The sequence below is a fragment of the Anastrepha obliqua genome, chromosome 4 (genome assembly GCF_027943255.1).
Source record: "Anastrepha obliqua isolate idAnaObli1 chromosome 4, idAnaObli1_1.0, whole genome shotgun sequence".
Taxonomy (NCBI): Eukaryota; Metazoa; Arthropoda; class Insecta; order Diptera; family Tephritidae; genus Anastrepha; species Anastrepha obliqua.
The window spans coordinates 97,799,573-97,825,576 of record NC_072895.1 but is presented as its reverse complement, the minus strand read 5'-3'; the positions used below and the strand labels follow the sequence as shown (position 1 = coordinate 97,825,576).

Here is a 26,004-nt window from a genome sequence, read left to right as displayed (position 1 = left end):
AAAGCTGATTTTCGAAGCTGATATAAGAAATGTTTCAATTTTAGGGCTAGAAGTGTTTAGTTTATTCAGCAAAAATCCTGCTTGTGCGATTTAAATTGAATGCTCGTCATATTGTAGCGATTCAGCGCCATTCAGCAAATTCAGCGCATAACTCCGACAATTTAATATAGCGCTAACGATATGAGTGGTATGTTTAGCACACATAAATTACTTTAAAGTGCATTGGGAGGCAATTCAGCGCACTTAAAGTCGATTTAGCGCATATTTTATTGATTTGAGGTTTAAATACTCAGCACGCAGCTTTTACTTGCACGATTTAAATTGCCTGCTTGTCAGATTGTAGCGATTCAGCGTCATTCAGCAATTTCAGCACATACATCCGACCATTTAATATAGCGCCAACGATATGAGTGGTATGTTTAGCACACTTAAATTACTTTAAAGTGCATTAGGAGGCAATTCAGCGCACTTAAAGTCGATTCAGCGCATGTTTTATTGATTTGAGGTTCAAATACTCAGCACGCAGCTTTTACTTGCACAATTTAAACTGCCTGCTTGTCAGATTGTAGCGATTCAGCTACATTCAGCACATACGTCCGACCATTTAATATAGCGCTATAGGTATGAATGGTATGTTTAGCACACTGTGATTACTTTAAAGTGCATATGGAGACAATTTAACTCTTAAAGTCTATTCAGCACATAGTTTGTTGATTCAAATACTCGGAAAATAGTTTTTACTTGAAAACTAGTTTGAATTCATTAAGGTTTTGGATTGCATTAATTTTTAATGTTGACAGAAATGTATTCAGCACGAGCGGAATTGCAAATTTTTTTCACTTTGTACATATATATGTGATCAAAAAGTGATCGGAATAGTATCAAGAGCCATTAGAAAAATATAACACTGATGTAATGTAAATAAACGGCTAATAGACATATTCAGCAACAAATTTTAGTTGTTTTAATTTAAGCATGGCTACATTTGAGGGTGCATAGTATTGATTTTTAAAGCAAATTTATGTGACTATATTTTAATTCAGCCCGGAAATTAAAAAGTGTGTGAGAGTTTATGAAACATAATTTCAAAACTATTCAGCTGAACAAAGTTTTATATACATATTCAGCGCTATTACCGTCATTGGTCGGACTGTTTTGACATACTTATTTGATTTTACTTTGCCATGCTATTTTTTAAAAGTGCAGATGGCACTTACATTTTTTTTATTCAGCGCTTTAAATAGCGTATTAGGGGCATTCAGCGAGCATGAGGGACTTGCGCTGCAATATTTTTCGGTGTATTGCGCAGCATTTTTCATATTCAACTGAATAATTTTTTTATATTAAATATTTGTTTTAATTCAGTTGCTTTCTGCCAATAATATATTTGTTGGGGTTGTGTTAGGAAGAAGACTTCCAATCTTTTAAACTCATATAATTGAATTCAGCAAAGTTAGTTCTCAATATTGCGATGATTTTAATTTGTTTTCATTTAGCTTTGTTAAATTAAACTTTTGATTTATAGGCGGTACAATGGGAATACAACGAATTTAGCAATTTAAATTGTCTATATTCAGCACTTCCAATATTCATATTCAGGACTTCGAAAATTCATATTCAGCAATTCCAATATTCATATTCAGCTTAATTATTCCGTTGGTTTATCTTCTATGCATTTAATTTTATTTGTGTGAAATCCTATGCAGTGTTAAATAAATCTAGTGTCCGGGGTACGCACTAGGAAACGTATTCAGCAGTGCTTAATTATTAGGTATAGCAATAATTTGCCTAAATTCCGCGCAATTTCGGATTTTCAAAATCTTTTTCTATTATTCAGCAAATTCACTTATTCAGCAGTATTTAATTGTTAGGTAGAGTAATAATTTGCCTAAATTCAGCGCAATTTCGGATTTTCTAAATCTTTTTCTATTATTCAGCAAATTTACCTATTCAGCAGTATTTAATTGTTAGGTAGAGCAATAATTTGCCTAAATTCAGCGCAATTTCGGATTTTCTAAACTTTTTTCTATTATTCAGCAAATTCACCTATTCAGCAGTATTTAATTGTTAGGTAGGGCAATAATTTGCCTGAATTCAGTGCAATTTCGGATTTTCAAAACTTTTTTCTATTATTCAGCAAATTCACCTATTCAGCAGTATTTAATTGTTAGGTAGAGCAATAATTTGCCTGAATTCAGCGCAATTTCGGATTTTCTAAATCCTTTTCCTGAATTTATATTTTACCAAATTAATACTTGAATCGCTTTTTCAGCTTAATGCTGATTTCATATTCATCTCTGATCGAAATCCCAGCATAAAAATGGGGCTTAGCTTATTCAGCGCTATTTTTTCTGCACACTTTACTTTTTCCTGCATATTTGAACATATTTTTCTTTACGAAGCACATCCAGCATAACTCATTTTCAGGCTTATTTCATTACATTTGATCGAAAATCAGAAACTATTTGATTTACAATGCATTCAGCGCTATTATTTGCACTGAGTAACAGTCAGCTGCTTTTCCGCTCCACTCTGCTTCACTTCACTCTTTGCCCTATTCAAAAGTCATTTGTAGTATAGCATACTTTTGGGCTTATTTTTGAAATTTTTGAATTTCTTTTTTAACAAATGTTTGAAAAATTTCGCCCTTTTTGAAGCGAATACTTTTTCTGACACTTATTTAACAAATAATATTATAAAAGCGTCAAAAGCAAGGCAACTAAAAAATTAAATACGAATTTAAACTTCAAACAAACAAGAAAATTACCTTCGTCTAATTTTTGGTGTTGTTCTAATAAGTTGAAATTTGTTTTTGTTTTACCAAATTAAGAGATTTACAAATATAAAAAGAAAAAGAACACAAAAGCAGAGTAAAAATTTAGGATTTAGATATTTTCGTTTACATTTTTTTAGGTTACAGTTTTGGTCTAAAAAAGGAATAGAAATGTTTTTTTGCTCTTTTTCAAACTGAAGTTTTTCAAAAAAGAAGAGAGCAAGTCAAAAACATACTCAGGGGCATCGCAGTAATCGCAAACTCAAAACCCCTCTACTTACTCTATGGAACTGCTGGAGATGCAGCTAACGGTCATGTCAGCACAGCCCTCATCGCTTGGCGACGCATCCGACTGGGTGGTTGACTCTACTGGTGGTTCTGTTGCTTTATTGTAGGTGCCTGCGCAAAGCATATTAAAAGGATATGCAGAACAATTGCATCTCGTTCTTTCACCCCACTTACCCTGCACCAACTTCAAGCATTTCAGCATCAACTCCTGCTCGCGTTGATTGTATTCCCGCTCGGGCACAATCTGTTGTGAATCATTGACGGGCGTCTGTGGGGATGGTGGTATGACCATATGTACTGGTGAGGTGGCGGCACGCGCTGCCAAATTGCACACGTCTTTTTCCGTTTTGGTGGTAGGATTTGGATTGGTGTCCATGCCAAGGCGTTCGCGCAACAACAACAAATGACGCACACGTCCCACCTCCTCGAGGCGTGTCAACTTCTCCAGCTCCCATTGGTGATCGAAAATGAGCGAATCGCCGCGTGGACGCCAACCAGAGAGATTCTCCTCACCGCGCACATAGGTCGAGCTGGTATCTAAGACGCGCCGCTGACGTCGTTGTACACCTTTTTCAGCATCGTGGAGTGGGTAATAAAAAGCAAATAATAAGAGGAACGCATTAGTTGAAGATTTTTGTGAGCGCGTAGCGAAAGCGGAACTTTTGAAGCTTTTCAACAACTTGATAATTTGCAATAAAATATGTAGTAGGATTTATTGTCGGAATATTTTTGTAGCTGCTTCAAGCATTAATTGTAAACAACGCTTTCGAACGGCAAATAACAACAACCAACACTACGTTAAGAATTTCTACCTGGACTACCTGCTTCAGAGGCTCTACGCAATGACAACTCGTATACGCCTGACAAACGATTGGCTTCCGGATTGCGATATTGTCCGGAGAAGAGATGTTTTAACGAACGTGGTCCGGTGCGTGCATCGCGTCCGTAAATGACCATGCTAAGGTCTTTAGTAATGATGGCTGGGCGTGCACAATTCTCGAGCTGAAAAAAAGTTTTGGATAACGCATTTTAGTTTTTTTATTAGTTTCACATATTCAGCGCTTATTCAGCAAAATTAAAAAAATGGTTTTACTTTTGAAGGCATTTAGAAAAGAATTTGACACTACAGAGTACGAATTTGACTAATTCAGCTAAAATGAATTAATAATTCAATGTACTGCAAAGAAAAATAAGCTTAAGTTGGCGGGTATTTTGTAATTCAGCACGATTTCTTAAAGTTCAGTGCACATTTACAAGCATTGGGATAGCAAAGCTATACTATTAAGCTTATTTTACGCATTTACTAACCAAAAAGGATCAACTTAATAGTTTGTTTTGTCTATTCAGCGCTGATTCAGCACAATTAAAAAAATGTATTTACTTTTGAAAGCATATAGAAAACAATTTGACACTACAAATTTTACTAATTCAGCTAATTCAATGTTACATAAAATTAAAATAACAACACTTAAGCTGGCAGCCACTTGGTAATTCAGCACGAATTGGGTACAATAAAGCTATATTTTCAAGCTAATTTCGCGTAACTACAAGCCAAAAAGGATCAAATTTGTTTATTCAGCGCGAATTCAGCCAATGCAATTCTTATACTGTGTAAGGTAGAACTCACATTACGCATTTTCAGGACTTTGTTTTCAGCGCTTCAGGCAACTATAAGATGTTTGCTAGTTTTCAGCGCTTTATTGAGTTATAAGATTCGTAAGCTGAATAAAGTGCTGAATACAGTGATAAATGTTACTACGTCGCGAAAGCTTGGCATAAAGTTCTAACTTTGCTATTCACACGAAATTCATTTTTAATCAAATATATGTAAGCAAATCTAAGACTATAATTTTTCAAACACTATGGAATTAAGCACCATATCACCTACTCAGCTTATTCAGCGTCCATTCAGCAAATGCATTGAATGTTTGAAAAATATTGCCCCATATTCACAATTAATTAAAACGACTTTGCAATCAAAATAGCGTCCATTTAACACACCAAATCAGCTACTCAGCTTATTCAGCGTTCATTCAGCAAATACATTGAATGTTTGAAAAATATTGCCCCACATTCACAATTAATTAAAACGACTTTGCAATCAAAATAGCGTCCATTTAACGCATCAAATCAGCTACTCAGCTAATTCAGCGTTCATTCAGCAAATGCATTGAATGTTTGAAAAATATTGCCCCACATTCACAATTAATTAAAACAACTTTGCAATCAAAATAGCGCCTATTTAACGCACCAAATCAGCTACTCAGCCTATTCAGCGCTCGTTCAGCAAATATATTTAATATTTGAAAAATATTGCCCCACATTCACAATTAATTAAAACAACTTTGCAATCAAAATAGCGCCCATTTAACGTATCAAATCAGCTACTCAGCTTATTCAGCGTTCATTCAGCAAATTCACAAATATTGCTTAATATTCACAAACCAATTAAAATGACTTTGTAATGAACCCATTTAATGTATCTACTTCCTACTTTAATGTATCTATCTCCTACTACCTTCAACTCACCTCCAAATAAGCACTCAAAGTAATGTAAATTGTTTCGCCAGCCTGGGTCACGCGATTCAGCAAAGTGGAATTGTGTAAGCTCGAATCCCAAGCAGCTTCGAAACGATAGAACGAACGATCATCGCCGGGTACCTCCAAAGTCTCACCGGGGAACAAGCCCAACGACAGTACACACGAATCTTCATCCAGATCATCAGAAGATTCCGGTGTGTTGCGTATACGACCGACCACCAGTTCGCGTATATCGCGCCATTTCACTTCGGCAGTGGGCTCGTGTACGATGGTAATGCGTATGCGACGCTGTATGCCTTGATGTAGCAGGAATAAACCGCGGCATGGAAGATCGTCGCTGTGTTCTACCACCTGAAGGGAGGACAATTAGATTACACAGTTTACATTTTACGGTATCCATAGCAGAAATTGATGGTAATTACACTTACCGATGGCACATACTCGCCATTCGGGGCTAGCTCGCATATTTCGAACCAAACCAAGACGTCATGCTTTGCCAGCACTGTCGACGTTGATGGGCATGGTAGTGGACCAAATTTGGGACTACGTACCGGTTGGCTAATAGGAATGCTTGGTGGAAGCATGCGACGTGGTGGTGGACGTGAAACGAATTCCTGCTTAGCATCCTTATGCAATGGATGAGTTTGGTAATGTCCAAAGATTTTAAACATGATGGGTTGGGTCTTCAAATACTCAATGAAGGACTTGGTAACGGGCACGGTAATCTGGAGAAGAATAACGAAATTTAACTTATGCTATTAAACATTTCAACGAGAACTCACGTTTTGGACATGATAGAAGCCGAGGGGTGCGCCAGATGCCGAATTCTTTACGGGTTCGGTGGAGAAAGCCTCCTCATGACGATGTAAGAAACTATGCGCGAAAAAACAAACAAGTGAATTGAGTAATAGGCGCTGAGACTGCCTACAAGTCTGCAACTTACTTGAACTGACAGAAAATGTCAGCATATTCGGCGCCAATGCCCGTAGCCTGTAGTACGGTAACGCGGAAAGTGAATTCCTTGCCAACTTCAAGATGTTCGCCAGGCTCTTCATTAGCCTCCTGACACTCAGAGGCGGAGTTCGAATCAATGCCACGGCCAGAGTCAGCATCTTCGAGTTCTAGAAGAGAAATATTGCGTGTAATAAAAATACGTGAGCTGGAAATACAGTATGAATTCAACGCGCATACACACCCTCAAGCTTGGTATCCAAACCACCATTATCGATGTAACGCTGCACATCATCCTTCTCGTTGAGAGCGCGATACTTCGGCTTGGCATCATCCTTGTTGAAAATCAAGCGAGCCGATTGTTTGACGCCATTATTGAAGTCAATAGACTCTTCGTCCTAGCGATAGAGAGTGTAAACGAGCAAGAGGATGAGTTAGGCAGAGTTTGAGATGCAAATGTATTAAATGTATGCTCTTACTGCACTTACCAATACCGGCTGCACGGCAACACGCAAATAACCGCGTACATCGCCACGTTCATTGACAATGGCCACCTTATGAACCAGTGGCACCGGATATAGTAAATTGCTCAGATAGATGAAAGAGCGTCCGACCATGCGGAACCAGGGAAAACGATCGTAGAAAGGATCACCGCCAGTGAGGCTCTCCACATTGTAATCTGGCGAAGTGGGGCTGAGTTCGGCCTCGTTGTGATACATTTCGCGCATCAGTTCCAAGCGTTGTCTAAAGAGAGAACGAGGTGGAAAAAGGGCATCAAGTGATTAATGGTTGAAACGATAATTTCGATCGAATATCTCAGAAGCTGGTGCATTTTAGGCGCAAAGATAGACAACTTTGAAGAAATAAAAGAAATTATAAAAAAGGATTGTTATGCAAATTAAATGAAAAACATCAAATGCCATATTAGTAATGAGATGCTGAGTAGGGAGTTTTATTTAAATTGTGAGTAAGCTGGTTCAAACTATTTATGTGTGGAGCGCTAATGTCAAATCTTTTCGAATTGTACACATTTCTCGTACGCTTTATTTTAGTCTTTATATAAAAAAAAAAAAAAATTATTACACCGACAATAACACTATTTTTAAAACCAAACCGAACTTGTGAAACACCTGTTTTCTTCACATACAACACTGAACTTGTGAAACCCTTCTTGCAGCAAAAGAGAGTAGACATTTAGTAATCAGCAGCTCATACTATGGCGTTCCTCAAAGGCACATTTATACACAACAGAAAGATAGCCACAGATATATTTCAACGAAAAATATATATTAAAAATTATTGTATTATTTTTACGATAAAAGCAGTTTACTAAAAAATATACCAACACAAATAATGAAAAACAAGCACAAAATCATGCATGTAAAATAAGACCTTGAAAAACTTAAAACCTTGGGAATATTCTATGCGCTAGCATTCTAGTTCAGAATTTTAGTAATCGCCCTAAATGCAAAATTTTCGTAACCAGCAGAAATGTATTAAATCTCAATCGAAAGCTCACATCTAAACTTTATTGTCAAGGGGCTGAGAATGAGAGAGAGATAAATACGCTCGCTCATCAGACATTAGACTAATATTTACTGCCAAATATTTAAGGAGTTCATAGAGTGGGCATCGCATTTTTACAAGCGTGAATTCCTACGCCGTTTAGCTAGAGCAAATCTAGCCCGAATAGCGCCACTGATGGCGTAATATTTTTCGTTTCCACGACAGTCGGTTATATGTTGCCGGAACGACTCGGATTTATAACCGGCTAAGGACTGTCACTCCAGCAGTATTCCGCGTACATTTATGGCAAATGTGAATGCTACTTGAATAACAGCAACATCATTTTTTTCTTATTTGCTTATATATAATTGGCGCGTACACAATTGGCGAGCTCCTCCTCCTATTTATGGTGTGCGTCGTCAAATGCGTCGAATGGTGTAGCCACTAAAACAATCCCTCCTCCTCTTCTGGGGAGACTCCCTTCCCGGAACTACCTTGCATTACTTCGGGAAGGCCCAGAACGGTGTCCATTAAATGGACCAATACTATTCACCCACGTCTGGATCCACCATATTTGTAGTCAGCTTAATGCAATAGGCTCGTCTTCTAATGTCTCAGTGCCGTCATACCAGTGGTATGTGTGACATGCTCTCAGGTTCCTCTCACATGGGCGTATGGATGTTTGATGCCCCAGCCTATTCGGCTACGGCAACGGCTTAGTAACTGTAATATTATTTAGGCCCCGAGTGGATTCCACTACACGATGAACAACCGTGTTTAGCATAACCTAATATAATCTTCCCTCATAGCATACAACCTTACGAGCAAAGTGAAGTGCTGCCCATCAATGACTTAAGCTTATGAGTAAAACTTCCCAATTTTTCTAAACTGAGATCTTCTATGTTTTTTTTTTCAAATATCTCACTTATTCGCTTTAGTAGATTCTAGACTCGAAGCAATATTTGTCGATCTTTGCACATCTTTTGAATTACATATGTACATCATCTAACAGTCATACAATGGGCGACATAAATGTCCACCTGCAGTTCCAACGAGAGTTAGTCCACTCGCGAAAACTTTGCTCACAACTTTTATGATCTCAATGCGCTTGCTAAAGATACTCATCTAAGTATCTCACAGCTCAAGAGTTCGATCAGAAAGGCACTAGGAGCTATAAACTTCTCAGGTCTAATCTAAGAACTGCAATCTGTAATAGACCTTCGATTTTGATAGCTGAGAGCTTGCTAAAGATGCTCACCTGAGCTTTAATCACAGTTCAAGCGATTGAACAGAAAGACGCTAGGAGCTATAGTCTACAATATAAAGGGTTTTCCAATAACAGGTGTTATTTTGAATAGCCCGCTATTTCGGTAGATGTCACTTTTGTCACTGAAGCTGTCATTTTTTAATATTTGACAGTAGAAACTACGCCATTAGTAAAAATGTAACGATACACGCTTAAACAACGCATTGAAATGATTAAAATTCACCATTAAAATTTGTGAAAATTTGGCAGAGACGGTTCGTAACACTCGAACATTTTTGGGTCATCGTGAAGCACCGTGTCGGACGGCAATAGAGGAATTGGTGAAAAATTCGAGCTGTTGTGATAAGTTGTAAGTTGATGTGAAGAATAAAACCCGTGCACGTCGCTCAAGAACACCCGAAAATATTGCTGTTGTAGCCGAAAGTGTTGAAGAAAACCCAGATTTGTCCATTCCTCGTCGTTCTTTGGAAATAGGCATTCCACAAACGTCATTACACCGTATTTTGCCTAAAGATTTGGGTTTTAAGGCTTATAAAGTCGAGTTAACACAAGAACTCAAGCCGGCCGATTATCAACAACGTCGTGTCTTTGCTGATTGGGTTGTTGAAATGCATGAAAATGATCCGGAATTCTATCGAAAAACTATCTTGAGTGATGAGGCCCATTTCCACCTCGGTGGCTTCGTCAATAAGTAAAATTGCCGGATCTGAGACTCAGAAAATCCAAGAGTTATTGTTGAAAAGCCTCTGTATCCTCAACGTGTGACTGTTTGGTGCGGTTTATGGTCCGGCGGAGTCATTGGCCCTTACTTTTTCAAAAATGAAGCTGGAGCAACTGTTACGGTGAATGGATTGCGCTATCGAGAGATGATTACAGATTTTTTATGGCCGGAATTGGATGATATTGATCTGGACAACGTTTATTTTCAACAAGACGGCGCTACGTGCCACACACAAGTAACGAAACCATTGATCTTTCACGGCAATAACACCTCTTATTGGAAAACCCACTTAAAGAGTTCGATCGAAGACTCCAATGTACCTTCTCCTGGAATCCATCGCTACAGCGCGGAAAAGGTTGAGACAGCTTGACCAACTGCAGCCAGAAGAAAGGCACATATGCTCAATCCAACCCAGCTCCAACCTGAGTTTAATAAGGGGACTGGGTCTGGTTGAGGTGCGGTGATGAATAGAGGGCAGAAAAGACCATGAGGTCGAAGTGTAAACCTCATAAAGAATAATCTAAGAGTTCGACTGTTAAGCTTCTCAGGTCTAATCTAAGAACTGTAATCTGTAATAGATCCTAGAGTTTGATAGCGAAGAGCTTACTCTAAGAGCATTATCTACAATGGACTTAAGACTTGGATCACGAATATTTAAGGTCTGCTTTAAGAGCTGTAATATGTAGTGATCTTTAAAACATGGTCATGAAGGCACTAGATTTTGCTATAGGTATTTAGTTGCAACAGACTTAAGAATTCGATCAATGAGCATTGAGAGCCTACTCTAAAAGCTGCAATAGACTTAAAGTTCGGTCACGAAAGCTATATAGTCTGCTCTAAGAACTGTAATCTTCAATATGCTAGACGAGATAGAGCTCGTGTATATTCCGTAAAGGTTCAAGAACTGTGAACGCCTCTGTGGTAAACTTTCACAACTCGGTATAATTTGCAAATTTGAAATAAAGTACTCATAAGAAGCTTAACAATACTAATACAAATATGTTTAAATAATAATCAACAACAAAGAAACGATTAGCAAGCAGAGAGCTTTTGAAATATATAATATAATAAATGTTGAAATTAAAACCTCGTTTGAGCGAAAATGAAAGCAGACCTAGACGGCATTAGATTAGCCAATGACAGACGGGATGGTGAACCGCCAATACCATCTCTCTTCGTACTCGCATGAATCGCTGGCGATAGGCTATCGTTTTTAGACGCCAACAACGACGACGACGACGACGACAATGTAGTGTAATCGTGAGATTGTATTTGGGATTGGGGGTATGTGAGGCATGAATCGGGAATAGGAGTGGAGAACGAGCTATAGTGCGAAGAAACTGTAGTGGTTGTATATGGTATAATGCCATCGTAGTGTAGAGCCTCTGTGGGAATCAGTGCGCTATCGCCGCATAGTGAGGTTGTATCGTAGAGCATAGATGATGGCGGACTCTCGACATTGTAAATTTGGCGCATCAACTCCAAGCGATAGCTGATTGAATTTCAAGTATGCATGTGTTGTTGTTGTTGTATTTATTTTTAATTTTTTTTTTAGAAGGGCAGGAGAAACGTTGAGGAAATGTTTATGAGGGGTTACGGTGAGAGCGGGAGAGAGAGAGAGAAAAAGAAATTAAAAATAAAAATACACAAAATTTTGTTAGTAAAGGCCAGACTTGGAGTGCCACTTTTCTAGGGGTTGCAAAAGGGTAATGAGAGGTACATTCAGTGAAATCGTGATATAGGTATGTATGTATGCATGTCATTCAGTGATATGAGAGTGAATGCAGTGCGCAGCGTTAATGGTGGTAGCATTGCAGACGACAATACTTTGCATGATTTATTGTCACACAATGCGCGAAAATCAATGCTTTCTGTTGCACTTAAAACTTTGACTTTAAGCTCTAAAAAAAGCTTTTCAATTAATTTTTTAAATTGAATTCTATTCAAACAACCACCATGCACGTTCCAAAAATTAAATATAAAATTTCTTAACTAAACATAAATTAACAACAAAAAAAATTCTAAAACAGAAATGTGTTTCATTACCCCTTCATCGATTTGCTTAAAATGCCTTTGAGGACCAAAATATACTAGATTTTGTCTCTACCTTAACAAAATCAGTGCTGCATTTTCACGCAAAGAATATAAATGAAAATTAAATACCAAAAACAATGATTGTGATTTCGAGAACTCAAATGCATGTGTGAAGACATTGAACTAACTTTTTCATTCAAAACAAATATAAATTTTTTTTTTTCAGTGTTTTTCGCTCTATCTGCTCGCTTACTCTACTTACCGCAATTTCTCCAACGACCAATAGTGTGTGGCACCATTTTTGGTGTCGGTCACCTCCACAGCCACAATAGTTTTCGAAACTGGTGGCGCGCCAAATTCATCCTCGTTTTGCAATGGCGAAGCAGCTGAAGCCAGTTCAGGTGGTAGCGGTGAGTAGAGGGTGTCGGTGAGCAGTGTGAATTGAAATTGTACCTGTTCATTCGAATTCAAAGCGTAAAAAATCACAAAAACAACAAGAAAGTTATGACAAACCCACCTTCTTTTTCAACTCCACCGATATGGCATTAGCCTCCTTCAAGAATATGGCATTACCCCAGAGATCATCGCGCAGCGAAGTGAATTGGTGGTAACGCCATTTGCGGAATGCCCAGGCAGCTAAACCGGCCTCTCGTGCAGTCCAGCATGATTCGTAGAGAGGATTGGCTGTAAGAAATTTGAAAAACAAAAAGTCAAAACTTGAAGACCAATGCCTGGCGAGTGATGCGAATCGTGCAAAAATGTTCAAGTGGTAAGAAAATTTGTTGTATTATAAAAATCATATATTTCACTTTAAGCGCAATAAAAAGCCAAGGTGTGATGTACTAGGGACATTAGCTGCTGCACAGAGTCAACTGAACAATACCACGTCTGAGTGTCTTCACTTTTGCTTCTTTCGCTCAATAAAGTCAGCTTCTTTAGACTCTAATGCCGAATGTGATGCGTAATGCCTTCATAAGCCGAATGACCTTTGTGTGCCTCACCTAAAACAACGTCTTTCAAAATTTTAGCTATGATTATAATTGCACTTTCATTAGCATGCGAAGAACATTTCCCCGCAGACCTTTCAAATTAAGAAAGTTAAGTATTTTCAACAAAAAAACCCCTAATCAAGACTAACTCTGGCCTTTTGACAACTAGCAGATAACAAATAATGGCTGCAATGGGATGAAAGTGCCTTCGATGGTCTCAGTAGCGCTCGGTTGATAATCTCGAGGAATGAAAAAACTTTCGCAGCCAAATATGTTTGCCATTGATATATCGGCGGTACATCCTGAATCCTAGTAAAATGAGGCAACAAAATGTTGGAAATAGCCATTAGACGGCAGGCAATGGTAGACATTCTATAATATTTCTGCTGTAAAAAGTGAATAGCCGAAGTTAATAGCCGATTTTCAAAAATGCTTTGATATCTCACCTCTTATGTTTACGTTATTTAATACTAAGATTTTTTTTATTCTTTTTTATTTTGCTATTTTCACACCTTCCACTTAGTTATCCCTCATCAGCAGTTCATATCAATCAAATTAAGACTAAAATCTTTTAAAAATTATATTTCAATCTGAGCAATATTTTATTCTTCCATTCTTGGACTCCCCTTCCTTGAAATATCTCGCGAGTATTTATTGGAATCTTTAGATAGAAACGACTCGTAAGCTGACAAAGTGGCATTTAAAAGTCTTGAATTTTTTTTTTTTATAACTTACTTTATTTGCAATCTATCTACTATAAGACATTCAGCAAATTAGATCTTATAAGAAATGAAAAAATGAGCAGAAATTTCTCGCGAAATAACACAAAATTTAGTCAGTTTCACGTATAAGCATTTTCAGGTGGTTATAAAGTGCAAAATAGAGCATAAAAATACAAATGTTTAGTTCTCCGGGCAAGCTGCTACGCATAGAAAAACAATAATCAACCTATCGGGAGAATTTGAATTTTTGCAAATGGCATCGTACATCAATTATATTTGACGCTTGTGAACTGAATAGTTGCAGTAAGTAAAGAGGCAAGTAATGGAGTGTCTAAAGATCAAAATAAAGATTTCCATCACTACAAATATTTTTTTTATTTTTTTATTTAGTAGTTTGTTATTTAGTAAAAAAGTTATTTAAAAACGAAAATGGTTGACTAATTTGGTGCCAACTTGTACTATATACATACAGTGACTCACAGCTTATTTGATATAGTCAAAAAAAAAATCATAAAAATATCAAATATACCTATTTTATGGTATTTCATTAAAGAAAAAAATTTAATATTTTTTACCAGCCGAATTTATGTTATTGTATTATACTATTTTATGGTATTTCATTAAGGAAAAAAATTTAATATTTTTTACCAGCCGAATTTATGTTATTGTATTATAATTTATTTTATATTTATTTTTATTTAATAACAAAAAATAACAAAAAAATGTTTCTTCATAACTTAGATATGGCAAATTAAAATAATTCAGTCACAATTTTGAGGTCACAGCTTAAATGATGCACTACATTAAAAGTATTCAAAAAACATAAACACCATAATATTTCGATTTCATGATTACGCCTAATACTTGGTGGGGTATCCCCTTTGATTCAGAACAGCTTTTAATCGGGAATTCATAGATTCTACAAGTTTTGCTGTATAATCGGAACTAATTTTATCCCATTCTTCCTGTAGTGCTCGTTTCAGATCAGAAGCATGAGAAATATTGTTGTTTCTTATTTTATTTTCCAACACTCACCAAACATTCTCAATAAGGTTGAGATCTGGACTATGTGCAGGTGTATGTACTACATGTGGGCAGTTCCAGATAAGCCAAGTTTTCACAATACCAGACGTATGCTTGGGATCGTTGTCTTGGTAGAACCTAAACGAATCGCTAAAGCCTGTTTTATCCTCATTTTGCACTAAATTATCTTTTAGCAGATCCAGATACATCTCTTGATTCATGTTTCCTTCGATAAATGTTAAATTTCCGACACCTGAAGAGAACATGCAACCCCATACCATCACACAAACCCCGGCGGTGTTTAACTGTAGAGCGCAAATTACATGGTTGAAGCGCGGTGTTTGGTTTTCTCCAAACGCATGACTTCCCATCAGACCTGAAAAGGTTAAATTTGCTTGCATCTGCAAAAACAACGGACTTCCAGAACGAAATGTATTTGTTCAAATGTTGTCTGCAAAACTCTATACTTTGTTTTCTATTACGAGCATTAATCAACGGCTCATTTCGAGCAGTCCTTCCATGTAAATTTTCTTCCCGCAGAACTCTACGAACAGTTTCAGGGTTACAGATCTTGCCTGGTTGGGTCTGTAACCATTACTTCAAAACTCACTATAAAATACCTAGGAGTGATGGTTGACAGCCGTTTAAACTTCAAAACACTCCTGGAATACTCTGTGAAGAAGGCATCGAGGGTGCAGTTCTGTCTGTCGCGAATAATGCCAAACATTGGCGGACCTAGCCACAGCAAAATAATACTATATAGCAAGGTAGTCAGCTCGGTTCTCTTGTATGCCGCACCGATCTGAGCTGATGCCGTCTATCGGCTAAGCGCTTTGCGAACTATCTGCGGCTTAGGTACAATTTCGGGCAATTATACCTTCGTTATAGCAGGGCTAGTCGCCGTAGACATTTTGGCGGAAGAAATGCAGAGAATGTATATAAAGCTATCTGAACACGACGGTAGAGCAAGTCGTAAAACTATTGCAGAAGAAGGAAGTCGTCGTTCGATCGCCCACTGGCATGACCGGTGGAACAGATCAGCGAAAGGTAGATGGACACATGGGGTAATACCCATTCTTACGAAGGGGTTAAAAAGGAACTATGGAGAAACAAACTTCCACCTAACCCAATTGCTTTCAGGGTACGGAGTGTTTCGAAAATACCTCCATAGATTCGGCTATGGCAGTTCCCCAAACTGCTCAATTCGCACGGATAGGGAAGAAAACGCTGATCACATCTTGTTTCAATGCCCACGCTATGCTCCATAAACCTGTGCTATATTAAATGGAGAAAATATTAATAGGTCTATCGATAAGTTCGTGCGGTTTTACAACAGATGGCGTAACTTGATTATTATTCCATCGATCCACATTTCCAAACATTCATTGGAGAGCTACTGTCGTAAGGCACAAACGTCAGTATAAGTTTTTTATTTGAAGCGTAAACAACAATATTTTTACCACACTTGAAAATGTCGAATTTCGTGCCAAATAATGTGTTTTTGCGGGGAATTCTTCTTCATTATTTTAATATGAAGAAAAAAGCAGCCGAAAGTCATCGTATCTTGGTGGAAGTTTATGGTGAGCATGCTCTAGCTGAGCGAACGTGCCAGAAGTGGTTTGCACGCTTTAAAAGTGGTGATTTTGGCTTGGAAGACGAAGAACGCGAGGGTGCGCCGCCAAAGTTCATGGATACCGAATTGGAGGAATTGCTCGATCAAGATCCGGCTCAAACGCAAGAAGAGGTTGCAAAAACTTTGGGAGTTGATCAATCAACCATTTCCAAACGTTTAAAAGCCATGGGAATGATCCGAAAGGTAGGCCATTGGGTGCCGTATGAATTGAAGCCAAGAGACGTTGAACGCCGTTTTATGGCATGCGAACAACTGCTTCAACGGCACAAAAGAAAGGGTTTTTTGCATCGAATTGTGACTGGCGATGAAAAGTGGGTCCATTACGACAATCCAAAACGTCGGGCAACGTATGGATACCCTGGCCATGCTTCAACATCGACGTCGGCGCAGAATATTCATGGCCTGAAGGTTATGCTGTGTATCTGGTGGGACCAGCTGGGTGTTGTATATTATGAGCTACTGAAACCGAATGAAACGATTACGGGGGATGTCTACCGACGACAATTGATGCGTTTGAGCCGAGCACTGCGAGAAAAACGGCCGCAATACGCCGATAGACACGACAAAGTTATTTTGCAACATGACAATGCTCGGCCACATGTTGCACAAGTGGTCAAAACATACTTAGAAACGCTCAAATGGGATGTCCTACCCCCCCCGCCGTATAGTCCAGACCTTGCGCCATCCGATTACTATCTCTTCCGATCGATGCAACATGGCCTGGCTGACCAGCACTTCCGTAATTACGATGAAGTCAAAAAATGGATCGATTCGTGGATTGCGGCAAAACCGACCGAATTTTTCACAAAGGGAATCCGTGAATTGCCAGAAAGATGGGAAAAAGTAGTAGTAAGCGATGGACAATACTTTGAATATTAAATTTGTAACCATTTTACGTCAATAAAGTTTCAAATTTCGAAAAAAAAACCGCACGAACTTAAACATAGTCCTATTATTTTATCCTAAAATCGAGTGACAAAATATATCCACAATGATCTAAGACGCGCGGAAGTTCGTAGACGATATAACTAGCAGCCTATGAGCTAACCAGCCCCGTGAGGTAATTCCTTCTTGGACAGTTCCGCGCGGAGAGTGATAGTGGAGAGGTGTTTAGTACGTAGGTGTAGCTGTGAGGCTACAAGTCATGCATACTGCTATGACGGTATAGCAGTACTCACCAGAGTGTCCTCTACACGGGCGTCATCCCGAAAAAAAAGATCTATTTTTCGACTTCGTTCGTTAATTTTGAAGCGCTTAAATCGCGTTTTTCTTTAACTTTACGAACAATCCACTTCTTATATGCATCATTAAATATTTTATTTGGAGCTGCCCTTATCTTTTATCCTGTTTTCGTGGCGAAACCTTTCTATAAAGTGCTGGACAGTTGAGGAACTAATAGCAACAAAATCTGCAAAGTTTTCGTTAGCTTAGCCCTCTTTATAATGCCCATTTAAAAAAATTTAAATTTTTTCAACTTTCAACTGCTCACTAGTGACATTCGATTTTTGCCATTCCTTTACAAAAGATTGCATTTAAGACGGTGAATAATGTGGAACAAATTAAATCCTTTTTGGTAAAAATGGTAGCAAAAAAGTATTTTCTTACTTAAATGGAAACAAACTGCGAATGGTTTAAAAAATAAATTTAAATTAATATTTGAATGTAATTAATGGTACAAATAGAAGTTATTAGCGGAAATTGCCACGTCTAATATTAAAACAAAAAATTATTTCACCTAATCGCAGATTTTATTTTGTGAATTAATTATTAAAGTTAAAACTGATCGCGAAGTTGCGAAGCTTCGCCAATATGAAACTATTTTGTTAAAAAGAAATATATAATTGGCGCGTACACCCTTTTGATAACGTCTTATAATTCGATTTAGCCGGCTGCACGCACGAAAAAATGTGTTGTTACCTTGCTCATTTGTCCTTACCTTGCTCATTTGTCGTTACCTTGCTCATTTGTCGTTACCTTGAATGAACTGCAAGCGAAAGCGCGGAACGAACGACAAAGCAAACGAACGGCAACGTTCGACATCTTGCTCTCTCCTACTTAAGTGAGCGTATATATGTATGTATATGCGCATATGCACATATATAAATTCACGTATTTGTATTTGCATATGCCTTCTTATTGATTATTATTAATTTGATTTACTTGAAGAATTTAAAATAAAACCAAGTTTGTTAATAATACCTGTTGTTTTAATGTTATTATTATTAATTTTTTATTATATATGAAGGAAAAAATGTATGGTAATATTTACCACATACCTTATAAGATATGTTGTATACTAATATATGTTTTGTATATAAATATGCATATATATATACAATTTCGCGCAATTTTCAAAAAGAACAAATCTATATGTAAAGATGCATACAAATCATATGGACATATCAAATATACGAATCTATTCCGTACGCAAGCAAATGTAAGCTAATGTGCTTGAACTGCAAGCGAGAGCGCGGAACGAACGACAAAGAGCACAATCGGCTCCCGCGTTCGGCAACGTTCGGCATCTGGCTCTGTCCTACTTGAGTGAGCATATATATGTATGTATATGCGCATTTGTATATAAATACACATACTTGTATTTGCATATGCCTTCTTACTGTGTGCATGGTAATGAACCATTTCTCTGTTGAGAAAAAGTAGGAAATGAAAGGGAGTGTTTCGAGTGTAAAGTGTCTTGAAAAAGGCAAATCGATGATGGTGCCTCTTAGTGTTGTTGACTTATTAACGTCTGATGCACAATCGAAATTGAAGATATCTTTCATGAATTTGATAAATGTTTCGTCATTTTTCACTTTTGTGTAAATGTAACTTCACCTATTCCATTGCAACTCCATTTACCTCCTCCTATCCATACAAAATATCTATCAAACAAATAAAATTAAAATTTTGTTTTGAAAATTGCAACCATTCCATCAATATTTTCTTATGACGTTGTCACGTTAAACCGTCGTCAGTAAACCGACTTTACAGATAACCTCTTTTTATGAGGAGCTTTTTCATGTTGGTATTGCGTTTTGCTAAGCCTCCTCTGGACACTTCATCCATCCAGGGGAAGGTGGGCTCATTGGAAACAAGTTCCGTCAATCCCAACTTTTTTATAATGAAGTATGCAATGTTACCGATCGCGTCGGGACTATCCAATTATTATTCCTGTTGTAACTCTTCGGGAAATGCTAGCTCTTTGCAAAATATGAAATCCGACTAGATCACCACATCCTAACAAATAAAGCTTTGTAAATTCTCCACTCATCGATCTCGGATTGCATCAATTATTATACTATATTATGTTCTGACTTAAGCGGTATGTATTTCGTGTCAAACTACCATAGTCATCGGTATGAAAACTCTTTAGCGAGTTGTTGCTCATAAGCGGACTATTTTGAAAATGAAATGTTTTTTCTACAAATTTTACGTTTCCTCCAGTTTTACTCAAAATATCTAAAGCTAGCAACCCAGTGCCTTGCTAAGAGAGCCGATGTGAGAGAACGAGAAAGCTGCTTACTGAGCAAACTTTTTATCATTGAATCATGAGCTGTGAGCATATTTTGATGAGAAAACTATTTGTTTCTATATTTTTTCAGCAAGCTTTGTTTTTGTTATTGTTCTTTCTGCAGTTCTAAATGTAATAAAAAAAATGTATATGACTTGTAATGAGATATGTAACGGGTGATTTTTTAGCTTTTATCTTTTTAAACACTTGGTTTAAACAGCTGACGCACGTTTCGTGTTTTGTTTCACTGTCAAACATCTTCAGTTTGGTCTATAATTTAACCATGAATCGTCTTATAAACGAACAACGCTTGCAAATCATTGAATTTTATTATAAAAATGCGTGTTCTGTTAAGAAAGTTTATCGCGCGCTTCTTCCATTTTATGGTCAGTTTAATCGACCCACTGAAGTGGCTATTCGAGCTATTCTGACTAAATTTAGAACCGAATTTACATTATTGGACATCAAACCACCAATACGCTTACGTAGAGTGCGAACTGAAGAAAATAGGGCAGCTGTATCGGCCAGTGTTAATGATGACCATCAATTATCGATTCGTCGCCGTTCGCAGCAATTGGGTCTCTGCTACTCAACAACGTGGAAAATTTTGAGAAGGGATTTAGGTGTGAAGCCTTTCAAAATACAGCTGGTGTAAGAATTGAAGCCGAACGACCTACCGCAACGCAGAATTTTTGGTGAATGGGCTCTTGGAAAGTTGGCCGAAGATCCACTTTTTTATCAAAAATTGTGTTCGTAAATAAGCAGAATTGTTGATTTTGGAGTGAAGATCAGCCAGAAGAATTGCACGAGCTATTAATGTATCCAGAAAAGGTCACAGTTTGGTGCGATTTATGGGCTGGAGGTATCATTGGACCGTACTTCTTCAAAGATGTTGCGAATCGTAACGTAACTGTGAATGGTGAGCGCTACCATGAAATTATATCCAACTTTTTTTTTGCCGAAAAGGCAAGACATGTGCTTTCAGCAAGACGGTGCCACATGCCACACAGCACGCGTAACAATGGACTTGTTGAGAGGAGAGTTCGGTGAACATTTTATTTCCCGTTCGGGACCTGTCAATTGGCCACCCAGATCGTGCGATATAACGCCTTTAGATTATTTTTTGTGAGGCTATGTTAAAGCTCATATCTATTCAGACAAGCCTGCTTCAGTTAACGCATTGGAAGACAACATTAAAGAATTTATATGTGAGATACCAGCCACATTGGAAAGAGTATGCCAAAATTGGACTAAGCTGATGGACCATTTGAAGCGCAGTCGCGGTCAACATTTTCATGAAATAATCTTCAAACATTAAATTATATGGACTGTACTAGCGATGTAAATAAAAATTTCATACATTTTTCTGAATTTTACGTGTGTTTTTTTTTGTTAAACTTTCCTATAGCTCTTAAAAAATCACCCTTTATAATAATAAACATCGAGTCATTTTCTTTTTTCTAAAAAAGTATTTCCTGCATCAAATAAGCTGTGAGTCACTGTATATGCCAACTTTCAATTAAATTTGTAAGGAAGTTTTTTTTTCTAAAATTGAATACTCATTTGTAAGTGTAAATAAAGCGAAACTCGATTTTTTACTGAAACAAATTATGTTTTTAAAATAAACTACTAGCTGCGTCTCAGGTCAAGCTCAAGACAGTGGCTCTGGTTTTACCCTGCCATAAGTGTGATGAAAAAGATGTTTTACTTCTTAATGGAAATAATTCCAACAGTTACCCAGTCACTGTACGATTAGCGTAGCAATTAAGAGAAGCCGCACGCCTACATATTTCAATTCCACGCGCTTGTTATAAATAAATCAATTAATAATAATAATCATAATAATGTGCCGGGTATGAAAGAAGTACCAACAAAGTTGTTGTGCAACCATAAAATTTCTTACAGCTCAAACGAAAACGCACGAAGTAGTCAACATCACTGCTGCGTGGAAGGGCTTTCAAACTGTTACACCTCATGCTCTACCCTCAAATATACAACAGTTGTCTTGGCTGCTAAACTGTGCAAGCTTTTCGTTAACAACTTTCGTACAAGCAAAGAGAGAAAGAGAGCGCAAACTTGATTGTGCTGAACATGCGTGTGTGCATATTTTATATTTATCGGCCCTGTGGCGCAATGGATAACGCGTCTGACTACGGATCAGAAGATTCCAGGTTCGACTCCTGGCAGGGTCGCGCAAACCGATTTTTTTTGTTTTATTTTAAATTTCAACCTAATTTTACTTTTTGCTTTAAAATATTCCCAATCAACAGCTCTGTTTTTACTCACTATATAAATCCTCCTCCTGGTGGAAATCCTCTGGTGAATAACTGCTGTACATTGACATAGTCATCGATTGCTCTTCAACTTGCTTCTGCAACGCATCAATGCGAGCTTCATAGTTCTGGAAAACACATAAAATACAAATTCATATCCAATTTAGTCACATTGCACTTTATGACTCCCACTCCATAAGCCTGCCACTCACCTTACGCTGCTCTTCGAATTGTTGATCGGCCTGCATTTTCTCGCGCTTGTACTGCTCCTCTAAATTATCCAAACGCTTCTGCATTTCCGCCTTCAAATCGATACCCTGCTTTTCCAATAATTCGCATTGCGCAAAATTCCAATCCACCTGCTGTGTATCGCACTTCTCTGTCTCATTCTCATTCTCCGCATTCTCAGTGATCTTTTCGCGCAACTCACGCGCTTGTTCGGGATTGGTAAAACGAAATACATGATTTTTGCCAAGTATAACACGCGAACCGGTCTTCAAGACCTCTGGTTCGACCAGCTTGCGTCCATTCAAATATACCAAAGCATCTTTGTGTGGTATGAGTGTAACGGTACTATTACGATTCTCGAAAGTGCAATGTTCTTTCAAAATATGTGAACCCGATAATTGTATATCCTGTGGCACATTGGCTTCGTGTGTGCCCAAACGTGTAATGCCATCTTTGATGTAGTACAGCAGGCATTCCGACAAATTCGGATCTTCATTCAGATTGACTAAATGTGGAGTTTTCTTTGGTGAGAATACGCCGACGGTGTCGCCATCCTCCTTCACGGCTACACCCATTTCAGCAAAGATCGCCTCGCGTTGCAGACGAATCTCTTCGGTGCGCTTGAGCTTCTCCTCCCAAGTCTCGTTGAGTTCTAGTGCAAAGAAACAGAATTGAAACGATCAAAGCGTAAACGATGTACGACATAGCGAGAAAATTAGAGAAGTAGTATTCATTCTTCAACTCCTTCATTCTTTTGCGGCCACTTACCTGCAATTAATTTCTCGCTGGCCTGCAGCTGATCCACTGCCATTTCAGTGGTCGAACCATTACGATTGCGTGCCTTTGTTGGTGATTTCAACGGACCACTGCCCGATTTAGTCATTTCATCTTCTAAATAATGAAAAATGATATTAGATACAAATGTTTAGTAGTTTTAATAATTCGGTATTCAAGTAAAAGCGAATATGTATTGAGAAGCGTGCAAAGCGAAAACGTGTATCGAGTTCATATGAAAAGGTTACGTAAACTAGTTGTATGTAAGCATTTACATATGCATAAGGAGGTAAAGTATGCGTGAGTATATTAAAGTGAGGGACCGTCAACGGAGTATTAAATTGATTAAAAAAAAAACAATTTTATTGGTTATTATCTTAATTAAGACGACTAGAAAGCTTCGGCTTTGAAAGTATTCGATGCGGTACCAGCTGGTGGTACCAGAGGAAGAGGAAGGCCTCCTCTGCGTTGGAAAGATCAGGTGGAGAAGGACTTGTCTTCACTTGGTGTGTCCAATTGGCGCCGGTTAGCACGAGAAAGAAACGACTGGCGCGCTTTGTTAAACTCGGCCAAGATCGCGCAAGCGGTTATCGCGCCAATTAAGAAGAAGAGAAGAAAGCTGCTAGTTTTCATACCGAAAAATTTCTTCTATGGAAGTAATACCTATAAATTTATATATAATTGGTGCTAACACACTTTCTGGGTGCTTGGCCGAGCTGCTCTTCCTATGTGAGATGTGCGTCTTGATATTCTCGATCAGTATGATCCCCCAAAAGTGTCCAAAACAAAAAAAATCAATTGAAAAATTTTAATCTTCCATATAAATGCGAGACTGTGCTTTGTGTGGAAGAAAAGGTGTAACACATCAGCGAAAAAAAAATTACTAAAAATCAAAGGTTTCTTGTAGTCACTTGGGGCTTGCACTTTGTCATACTAAAATTCAGTGGACTATAAAACTGCATATCAGGAAATTCTACATTCTAAAAATTTTGATCACAAATTTCGAAATTTTTATGAAATTTTTAAAAATTTTTCATACAAAGTTTGAAACTTTGCGTTATATGATTTTTATTGTAGTCTGAACTATTTTTTTACAAAAAAGGCAATAGTGGTGTTTTAATAATTCTGCAACCGGGTGTATATGAGAAGAAATCGTAGGCTTACGAATTAATAGTGGTTAGAGCAGGTTTATGAAATCTAATGCTTCAGGTGCATATAAAATTTGTCCGGGTGACTTGAACTGTTACACGTTGTAATCTATCGTTTCTAGTGTAGTCTTTTACTTATAATTTTAATTTTTTTTATTAAGGGGGAACACCACTGTGATTTTTAAAAAAATCCATTGTTTTTGCATTTTTTCAAAGTAGACACATTCAAAAATATGTAAATATTAAACACGTTTTTCTCAAAACGACTTTTCTGAACACGGTGGCCTCGATTTCTCGACGACTTATGAACCGATCTTAAATGTTTTTTTTTAGTTTTTGTACATGTATTGGCTACAGACGTACATAGCCGTTTTTAAAAATTCCAAAGCCTTTCGAAAACAAAAAAAGGGTAAAAACATAAACTCATTTTTCAAACCCGCACCATTTTCTCAAAAAAAAAAAAAACAAAAAAATAAATAAATAAAAAAACCGCCACGTGCAACGATAGCCATTGATGTATATATTAAGAATTTTTTTGATTTTTTACTTTCAGATGTTTTTTCACCGCTGTAGCGTGGCCACCAGGGTCCATCAGTTTTTATGACGTCATTGCATTAATATTAATAACAATTGTAATTTTTAATATTTTTTAATAAAAATTTGTGTCAGTATAGTTGAATATATGTTAAATAAATTATAATTTGTCTGATCCTCAAATAATCGTCCCTACTTATAAAAAAAAATTCATGAAAATCACTTAATTTTCACGCGTTCACAGTGGTGTTACCCCTTAAATCTAATTTTTTTTATAAATCTTAAATACTCCGTTGATGATCTTAGTTATAGACAAAGGTGATGATACACAGGCAGAATATGTACAAATTGATAATATTGATTTCTCCAGGCCAATCTGTGCTAAATCAACGTTTAAAATATCAACCAAAGTATCCAATAGAAGCAGTCAGATTTGTTTTTGTATGGATTTACAATATACAATATTTTTTATGTATGTATGTACATGGATAATAAATTCATTGATTTCTATTAATCTTGACACAGGTGGCAAATTCGGATGTTCGAGGCATTAAATAACAAGCAGAGCGCTGATTTTTCGCTTGAAGGAGTTTGCACGCACAATTAACGGCTATTCAGCCTAAAGCCTGCTCTTTCTAATGTAGTGCCTCTCACTTCTCAAAACTTTATAATAGTTTTTTTTTTGTTATTACGCTGGAGGAATGTAAGTGTTACAATGGAGTGGCACAATGCAGTGACTTTAAGAGGATATTAGACAAGTTTATAATCTCAATAGTAGACTACCAGCCTTATTCATCAGAACTTGCGCCATGTGACCTCTGTCTTTGAGATCTGCATTAAAAGTAGTAAGATTTGAGTCTGATCAGGTTGTAAAAGAAAAAAATGGCAAGCTGGCTGGAAGCGCTAACGCAAGAAGACTTTCACTAGAGGATTCATATGCAGCCTAGTAGCAGCCAGCGTAGTAGTAGTAGGTCTTATTTGGGCCACCCTGTACAAGGTGGCGCAAAATTAATCATTAATTTTTATTTTTTGAAAAACTTTTTTACAGAATAATAGATGAACTCGTTTACTGGCTTCTTTATTAGACC

At 37.4% G+C, this 26,004-nt stretch overlaps 1 protein-coding gene and 1 non-coding gene across 9 annotated transcripts in view; one reads left to right on the top strand and one right to left on the bottom strand.

The window, feature by feature from the left end:
- LOC129246429 (kinesin-like protein unc-104) overlaps nucleotides 1-26,004 on the bottom strand; it is a 166,260-nt gene that overhangs the window by 9,646 nt on the left and 130,610 nt on the right. For 5 of the 8 annotated variants that reach the window (XR_008582465.1, XR_008582464.1, XM_054885253.1 and 2 more), the window contains 15 exons: nucleotides 23,229-23,351; nucleotides 22,445-23,112; nucleotides 22,246-22,360; nucleotides 12,599-12,765; nucleotides 12,344-12,534; nucleotides 7,042-7,297; nucleotides 6,798-6,951; nucleotides 6,546-6,723; nucleotides 6,385-6,475; nucleotides 6,031-6,327; nucleotides 5,591-5,953; nucleotides 3,874-4,063; nucleotides 3,236-3,628; nucleotides 3,055-3,172; nucleotides 2,768-2,791 (listed from right to left, as the gene is read on the bottom strand). Coding sequence is in view for 6 of the 8 variants with exons in the window: in XM_054885253.1 (XP_054741228.1) it covers nucleotides 2,768-2,791; nucleotides 3,055-3,172; nucleotides 3,236-3,628; nucleotides 3,874-4,063; nucleotides 5,591-5,953; nucleotides 6,031-6,327; nucleotides 6,385-6,475; nucleotides 6,546-6,723; nucleotides 6,798-6,951; nucleotides 7,042-7,297; nucleotides 12,344-12,534; nucleotides 12,599-12,765; nucleotides 22,246-22,360; nucleotides 22,445-23,112; nucleotides 23,229-23,351 (3,328 nt within the window). In the remaining 2 variants the exon portion in view is untranslated. Of the gene's footprint in view, nucleotides 1-2,767; nucleotides 2,792-3,054; nucleotides 3,173-3,235; nucleotides 3,629-3,873; nucleotides 4,064-5,590; nucleotides 5,954-6,030; nucleotides 6,328-6,384; nucleotides 6,476-6,545; nucleotides 6,724-6,797; nucleotides 6,952-7,041; nucleotides 7,298-11,161; nucleotides 11,221-11,388; nucleotides 11,540-12,343; nucleotides 12,535-12,598; nucleotides 12,766-22,245; nucleotides 22,361-22,444; nucleotides 23,113-23,228; nucleotides 23,352-26,004 lie in introns of all 8 variants that reach the window. The other 3 variants (XM_054885259.1, XM_054885257.1, XM_054885258.1) reach the window with 3 other exon arrangements.
- Nucleotides 22,079-22,151, top strand: Trnar-acg (transfer RNA arginine (anticodon ACG)). The gene has a single exon. It is a non-coding gene; the product is annotated as a tRNA-Arg (tRNA).